We start from the raw sequence: 8,281 nt of genomic DNA on the forward strand, positions 1-8,281 counted from the left end.
ATGTCATAAATGCTGGACAGATACCCAGAATGCGCTAGGATAAATCTTAATCAGTGCTGGAGCTGTAGGTGACAGAAGAAGGCAGATGGAATGTAAAGTGACGTTAGGGCAGTAGTTTAAGTGAATTCTGTTGGGCCATGCCAAAGCTGTTATTAATGGCGTGTGTTTCAGAGGTTTACGTTGTGAGGGCATGTGTGGTTCAAAAGGGCAACAGGGACCAACTGTTTGTTCTGTAGAAATGCTCGTCTGGGCTGGCGTTGCTGTGTGTGGTGCAATCGAATAAAAGAAAAAGGAAAAATGTACGGGAAAGAAACATAGAGGGTATTATTTTACGAGGGTATCAACAGGTATATGCTGTGTCACCTTTAAATGGGATGAACAAATTTCAACATTTCTAATGGATGTATATGCTGCACCTCAGACAATTAAGACGAGGTGTTGTGTAAATGGTTTATCAGTAGCAGGACGTGTTGCATTTATCTTTGCCTCTCCAGCACCACAAAGGAGACAAGAAGTCACATTAGAGACCTCCAATCTATTGGAGCTGAGAGCTCATCAATCAGTTGTAAATCAAAGTGCAACCTTGAGGCAAAGATCAGCACATTCATATGTCAAAGTTCACATAAACTAATTATTCATTTAGGCTGGACTTTGGCTTAGTCAAGATTTTAAACTCATCTGGGATGATCACATACTTAATAGGTGTCACTACAGAGGTGAACACAAATTAAAATATCTTCAAAATATTCATATATTATAATGTTTATTTTTGTGCGAAAAATGTACCAATATTTTAATTGTTTATTTGTGGAAAGAAAAAATGTACGTTGTTAAACTGCATGCTTACACCATATTACAACAGAATACTATACGTTTGCTATAAAGGGGAAAACCTTAAACTGTGTTAAAAGTTACTTTGTAAAAGTTCAATTTCATCATTGATTGCTGTAGCCTACAAGTAACAAAATATTATTTTTATAATTAAATCAAAGAAAAATATTTTTGACTGATGAGCAAACATCGAGTGTAAGGTGTAAGGTGACTTTTGTTTTTTATTTCAACAAAAATAGATTAACACTTGACTAAATTAGATTAAATACAAAAATGAAAATAAGGAAAGGCAAAACACAACCAGTTTAGTTGTGGCTCTTATTTATTGTTCCAGTGTTAAAGAACTAATCTGAAGAAAAAAAATGAATTTGGTTCACATAGTTTACACAAAATACATCTAAGAATAATGTCCTTCTCAATACTTTGTACACTGGAAAACAGCAGGGAGAATCAATGGTTTGATAACACTATTATCATGAACATTGTTGTATGACCGATGCTGTTGATGACAAAACAAACTGTGTAAATCTGGTACAATTAAATTACGTCCAGTGGGTCATAAAACATCGATGTGAAGAATACAAAGAATCTCTCACTATAAACCTCATACTGAAGGGGTTGTTGATTCAACACAATTTGGTCGACAGTTGCTTTAAATATTTTCCATAAAACAAAAAACGAAATGAATTGTCAATCTGTTAAGCTCATGTAAAGAGTAAGTCTGGGATCAAAATTATGCCTTGAAAACACAACCATAAAAAACAAATACGTTAATTCAAATAAAATAGACAAACACCTTCTAAGAAACACGCTACATTGCAGAAATAAATAATTGTAGAGGTTATAAAGACAGAATATCATTACTGTAGCACAATCTTATTGTGTCATTTACACAATGTCTCTGTGACATATGATTGTCAAATTGTCCAAAAATCACCAATCCTCTCACTTAAGCAGAATTAATGTTTTTAGTAGTAATCTGTAAAGATGGCAGATGCTTGTTCAAACCCCATTACAAAGTTTAATCTCAGATGTAGTAAATCATGAACAGTTGGGTCTGAACTCATTAGATATTCGTTTGGACACTCTTTTAATTACTTTGTATCGTGACTCTGAAGAAATCTTATTCTTTTACTAATTCTGAATTAGTACACACATTATTCTTTCTAAATCATTTAATAAACTGTGAAAGCAAGATTCAGAATGGACATTACTAAAAGTAAAAAAATAAAATAAAAATAACAGCATGTAGCAAACATTGATATTTGCACATCAATGCCATAACTTAGGTAGTCTTATGTCTCCAAGTATTGCAGCGAAACGTTTTTGTAGTTTTTGTAGTGTAACAAAAAAATGCATCAGAAAGAAAATCCTGAGTGCTGTTTGTTCTAACATAAATAGATTGTATTTATGCTTACTGTAGTTTAAATGTTTCAATGTTATCTTAATTCAAATGAGATATTTTCCTCCATGCAGGTCTTATCCCAAACTGTGCACAAACAAGAATAATTTTCTGAACTATGAATTAATTTACTTGATAAGACCATTTCAATCTCTAGGAACACGTGAAATCAAACAAGACACTACAAGCTTCACATGAGTTCCTGTGATCTTTGATACCCTGTATTAAACCATCACAAAACAGTTCAATCTGATAAGAGCTTTTTCTTTTCTTTTTTCTTTTTTTATAAAGAAGGTGTGCAGTGAGCGGCATCCACACTGTGATGACATCACGCTAAAAACAAAAGGATTCAGTTCTAATCTATTTGACATTATCTTTATTGACAAATAAAGGCATTATCTGAACAACCGTAGCTTTATAAATATGTTGGCATTCATCAACAAGAAGACCTTGATACTTCAATTCCAGTTTCATAAAAGATCAACCGTTTTATTCTCCTCATATCAGCGCAATCTGGTCAAAAACATTGACTTTTCAGATGGGCAAAGTATCCGTTTGCATTAATATATACAAATCTACCTTCAAAGAATAACTTTTGATCCACTTACTCCTTTGAGCAACGCTCATGCGGGTATGGCCTGAAGCCATTTTAAAGCTGACTCTCTCCCTTGTGTTGTCCTTTAGTGAAGAGTGGTGCAGATAATCTCCATTATGGACGTCCAGTCAGAGTATTCCACGGGTGAATCAAACATTGGAGTATTTGGAACAGGTCTCTGATCAAAGATCGTTACCCCCACACCCTGCTAGAACCAGCCATTTTAAGGACAACGCCAAAGTGACGCTCAAATGAGCTGAAGGACGGCACATGGCTCCCGTCCCATAATGCCATGGTTCAGGCCAAGGCCATAGGGCACCAAGTGTCCCCTCTCACAGATGTTGCCACGTCAGCTGAGGACGTCAAGCCTACATTCGTGTAGAGACTCTCCTGGCCTGGGTATTTTACCATGGAGCCTGCCGTGCCCGGAACATCAACTTGGCCCACCAGCGATGAAGAGTTGACCTGGATCGTACAAGAGTGTTAGCGACATGTTTTGCTATACGAAATGCAAGTGTATAACTTTTAAAACAGCTTTCAAAAATTATAATAAATGTTACACATTTTTAGCTGTAAAAGTTGTCCATTTGTTTAATGCTGAAATAAAACATTTCTACACATTGATAGCTTTTTAGTCCTTGGGTAAACTTTAATGTATAACAAATGTAGCCTTTCAAAAGCGAAAAGATCCCACTAACTTACCGATGTTACAGGCACCTGCGTTGATGAAGGACTGTTCTTTGTGCACTCCTCTGAATTAGAGGACGAGGAGGAAGTTGGAGTCATGGGGACAGAACTGCTTCCTGTAAAACATTTTAATGAGTTACTTGACCTTGAGTCTACCAAAATGAAACTTGTTGTGTGGAGTTTGTGTTATGACATACCAGATGATCCCTTTGATTTGCTCAGGGTTTTGGGTTTTCTTTTCCTTGTCTGAATACCTTCTTTCTTCATGGCAAGGGGTCGAGGGACCTGACCAAAACATATTTTGAATTATTGCATTGATTATACAAAATAAAGAACGTTTCCAATAATGCAATATGCTTGCTAGTTTTATGAAATATGTCATCCTGTTTTTTGTGTGTAATGTGTGATGTAACATACCCCGTGTAATTTTGTGTAAAGTCCACACGCGTTGCACACTGGCTCTCCCTCTGCGTTTCTGCGCCATAGGGTTGTAGTGCTGGTTTGGCAGTTGGCGCAAGATAGACCAATCCGTCTTGAAGAAGACTTTAGAAAAATAACACAGTTAACTACCAATAACGAGAGACCAAAAACTGTCAAACATGTAACCAAAAATAATTATTGTCTGAAAAAATGTAAATGTATTGAATAATAGGCCTAATTTATGTTTGCGTAATTTCGTAGGCCAATGTCATTTTTATTGAATAAAATATATTTTATTCCGATAATTGTACTACGTTCAAATGAGTCAAAGTATTTATTTATTTAAAATAAGAAGACACGTGCTCTTTTTTTACCCTAAACGATTAATGACAAATCCTGTAAGTAAACTTGCATAAACGTTTTAATATGGGAGTAGACCTGTGAAGATGTTCCCAGATAACCTCTGGCTATTGTTTGAAACAAATAAGCAGGAAATTGAGTGGTTAAGTAGCTCGTCGAGTCGGTGCTCACCATACGCTTCTGAGGTTTAATTAATGGTCGACTGAGTCCATTCATTTTGCTGTACAGACCGCAGGCGTTACAGAGAAAGTGACCCGTGCCGTCGCGTCTCCACAGCGGGGTGGACATAGCCCCGCAGTTGACGCACTCACGACTCTCCACCATGTCGTCCAGAAAATCTGAGAGACAGAAACACAGACAGTTCGTCTATATCAACATTACATTTACTATATCACCATTAACGTCTGTGTGCCCGACTTGAAACTCATTGTAAGAGACTAATGGCGTTAATGACAGACGCAATATGTCTGCCAGCTTGAAATATGTTTCCCCTCTAATTCCTTTCTTATTTTTTTAACTCATAAAAACGTACACTTTTAAAAGAAACAAAATTCCCCCTGTTTAGTGTATTTAACTAAATTTGGCATAATTCATATGATTCACACAATTCCTTTTGCGTAGATATAATTGTTGTGATTATTTTGAGTTATTTTATTTATACTGATAAATGCTTTTTAAAGTTTAATATGAAAACTGAATGCAAAGTTCTGACTTCAATATGATTAATTTCACAGATCCCAACGAAAATCAACATAAAATATGTTATTTAAACATTTAATTGTATGAGTTGCTTTTTAATTTTAAACATGTTTTCTTACTTAAATAATGACCATTAAACTAACTCTAATTTTTAACAAACTACACCACAATTTGGTTATGGCTATACATTTTACACTATTGATGTATTTATTTATATGTAAGCAATAAAGTGTTAATTGTTGCATTTTAACCCATAAAGAATAATCAGTGCAACACTGAATACTTTATGGTAATTTTTATTGAAGTCAAGCAAAAATATTTTGAAGAAAATATAAATTGGATAGGGAACGTTTTGATTTTTAGTAAAATAAGGACTGTTTAACACAAATAATTTACCTCCGTTCGGTCCTCTGATGGATAGTGGTGCGCTTCTGGATTGAAGGGAATGAAGCATGGAGTTCTCAAAGGGCCCTGCTGGCCACGCCGCCGGTAACTGCGGTAGCTGCGGGGCATACGGAGAGTATGGACTGGTGTAAGATCCACTTATTGGTCGTAATGGATACTGGTCTCGACTGTTTACAGTCAGTGGATTGGCATAGCTGGTGTCCCTTGATGTGCCGTTATTCATGGGCGGACTAGGGGAGTAGTGGAATCGGTTGGAGGTATGTGGACTTCCATTGCTGTAAGACGGGCTCTCCGGGGCGGACTGTGACCAGACCGAATGATTGCTGACTGCATGGCTCGGCTGCGATGACACGCTGGGTTGCAGGTACGATAAACTCGGAATCATCGTCCCAACTCGAGATGTCGGAACATATACAGGGGAATTAGGGTTGGAGTGCATATAACCGGCCGATGGGGAGTCGTTATACCCGGCCTGACTCTGGGCCGCGGCGATGGCAAGAGTCTGATACATGTCGGTGGGATCCACAATTAGGCCTCCCTTGTGTGTCTCCCTGGTGTGTCCACCTGAGATGATGAGTTTGTTGCTTTGGTCTAAGTCCGTAAAGAGTGTTACGTCGTCTGAATTGGACAGGGCGTTGTTGGGATGCCCAAAGTGCCCGTAGGAGTGTAAGGGCCTGCCCTCGGCGCGAAGAGTTCCCACCGCTTCCAGGTGCGTCGGCGCCGGCCCCGGTGATCTCAACCGGTCCCTTCGGTCAGTGTTCAGGTAGCTCTGCTCAGTCGGAGACCCTGGGTTGCTGCTTGACACTTCGCGTTTGACTATGGACCAGCTATTATCACCCAGGTCCATCCAGGATCCCTTTTAAACCTCACAGCTTGTGGAAAATGGATAGGCAGTGTGCACTGAAAATGACAACATAAATTTAAAACAACTTCTGGGTGGTAGATTGTGGGATCTAATGCATAAACAGCTCCAACATTTTAAATAAGTAAACGAAAATAAAAACAACGGGGAACGAAAATGAAATAGGTAACACTTAAATGTCAAATTGTGGTACAGAAGAGATCTCAGAGCCCCAGGACAACAATTATTGACACAGATGCCAAATAACTTTGAAGGCTTCCCTGAAACCGTAACAACAAAGCTTATTATATGTTCTAGCATTTGCGCAGATATAAAAATACGAATTTATAAACGTGAAGTGTTCACTTTTATCGTGGAGTTGTACTTTAGAAATCGCGTAATGCTCTTCTACAGCCTACCCGAAACCCACCATGGTTATAACTTCAATAGTTAAATGTTTTATAATTGAAAGTTTAGCTGACGTTAAAGACTTAACAGGACTCTGTTCCAAATAATCACATGCGCACGCACGCAACCCATTCAGGGCATTCCACTGATCTGAATCCATCCCGCTCTTGAACTCGTCCTCCCTCTTGATGCACTCTCATCATAATTACAAAAAAAACATACAGCGTAACAGATAGGAAACAAAACGGAATATGTCTTTGCAGAAAAGTGATAACCACTTGATAAGACCCACAACAGATAAGAAAGAGAGAGAGGAGGCTGGGTAACAAAACAATACCCGAAATATTTCTTGTCAGCTGGCACCGAAATCAGCACCAACACATGTTTAACAAGAAACAGGAAAGACATTTAAAAGAAAAACGGAATGTGTGGTAGAAAAAGTCACTACTGACCTACTGGTGGTTTGCCATTGATGTGCGCAGGATCCAGCGGTTATGTGGTGGCAGGTCTTGGAGAACATTAGGAATGGAAGTTCTCTCTCCACTCGTGACGATGTTTAAGAGAGGAGGCGCCTCCTGTTGCTCCGAGACTCTGATTGGATTCCAGCTTGAGCAAACACATCTGCTCGATAGGGGTGCTGCTCTTCACTTTTCACCTTAGTTTTGATGTCCTTGATGCTCAGCGGAAAATGCAAGACCAATGTATCTAAATGCGTTTTGGAGGGAACGTTTTCAAACGCTCCAGTGGATTTTATGGCGAACAAATATTTAATGTCAACCAAAAATGTATCAATTGTTTATAATGTAGCGTTAGGCCTATGTACTTACAAATATATGTCATTTATAGCCATTGTTTCAAAAGTATTTTTATTCCCGAGCTCAGTATAACTCAGAACGAGGTCCAATGTTTTCGTTGAAATTGAATTGCGATATATAGAAGGCGTTTTATATTTAATGCTTTTTTATTTTTAAGAAATCATAATCCTACGTGAATAATGCTGATCTCTCAGTTGTATTTTGTGAAAAGAAAACCTGATATACTAAAGTGTATTACGAGAACAGAGAGATGGAATCACGTAGCCTATATTCTTATGGGATGTTGAGCATTGTCAATGCTATGCTAATAAGGGTCGTTGCTAATTAGTTCATCTAAGACGACGGGTCATCATTTAGGATTGTAAGGGACAACACAAACACTCAGCGGGCAATAGGCATTACTGAGTGCTTCACTTTGAACAGGTGATAATTCATTCAGGCAGAATATACATTGTATTGAGACCCGATCAGGTGTTGGAAAATGTCAATTGGATTAATCATTCTGAAGTTCTAAAGGTCTCTTGAATCCTTTTACCAATGTATTGGAAAACCACCAAAATGATCTGAATTGTTTTCAGATGAAGAAGCGTATTCTGTGTGTCTCTTATGTCAATTTGGTTAAAATAATTGTTATGCTCTAGCGTCAAAATATAAAAAACACGACAACAAAAATAACAACAATAATTTAGGCCTATAATTATTTCTTCAATGATTTTCTAAAATGTAATGGACTGACAAAAAAACGCAGTTTTTATATATTTTACATGCAAATATTACATGATAACAAAACAAACAAAAGAAAGTTTTACATTGTTTTA

The 8,281-nt window shown here is 37.6% G+C and overlaps 1 protein-coding gene across 3 annotated transcripts; it reads right to left on the reverse strand.

Annotated features, from left to right (window-relative positions):
* Positions 1–1,034: 1,034 nt before the first annotated feature.
* gata6 (GATA binding protein 6) lies at positions 1,035–7,705 on the reverse strand. 3 transcript variants are annotated; one of them, XM_079452849.1, is made up of 7 exons: positions 7,101–7,705; positions 5,391–6,299; positions 4,467–4,633; positions 3,933–4,058; positions 3,713–3,800; positions 3,531–3,631; positions 1,035–3,293 (listed from the first exon to the last, which is right to left on the reverse strand). In XM_079452849.1, exons 2-7 carry the CDS (start codon positions 6,244–6,246, stop codon positions 3,126–3,128), a joined length of 1,506 nt encoding a protein of 501 aa, XP_079308975.1. In that variant the 5' UTR covers positions 6,247–6,299; positions 7,101–7,705; the 3' UTR covers positions 1,035–3,125. The 3 variants fall into 3 exon arrangements, with proteins under 3 accessions (XP_079308975.1, XP_079308974.1, XP_079308973.1); XM_079452848.1 differs by lacking the exon at positions 7,101–7,705 and adding an exon at positions 6,607–6,823 and having other exon boundaries at positions 5,391–6,521; XM_079452847.1 differs by lacking the exon at positions 7,101–7,705 and having other exon boundaries at positions 5,391–6,851.
* Positions 7,706–8,281: the final 576 nt, after the last annotated feature.

The sequence above is a fragment of the Barbatula barbatula genome (genome assembly GCF_947034865.1).
Source record: "Barbatula barbatula genome assembly, chromosome: 3".
Classification (NCBI taxonomy): domain Eukaryota; kingdom Metazoa; phylum Chordata; class Actinopteri; order Cypriniformes; family Nemacheilidae; genus Barbatula; species Barbatula barbatula.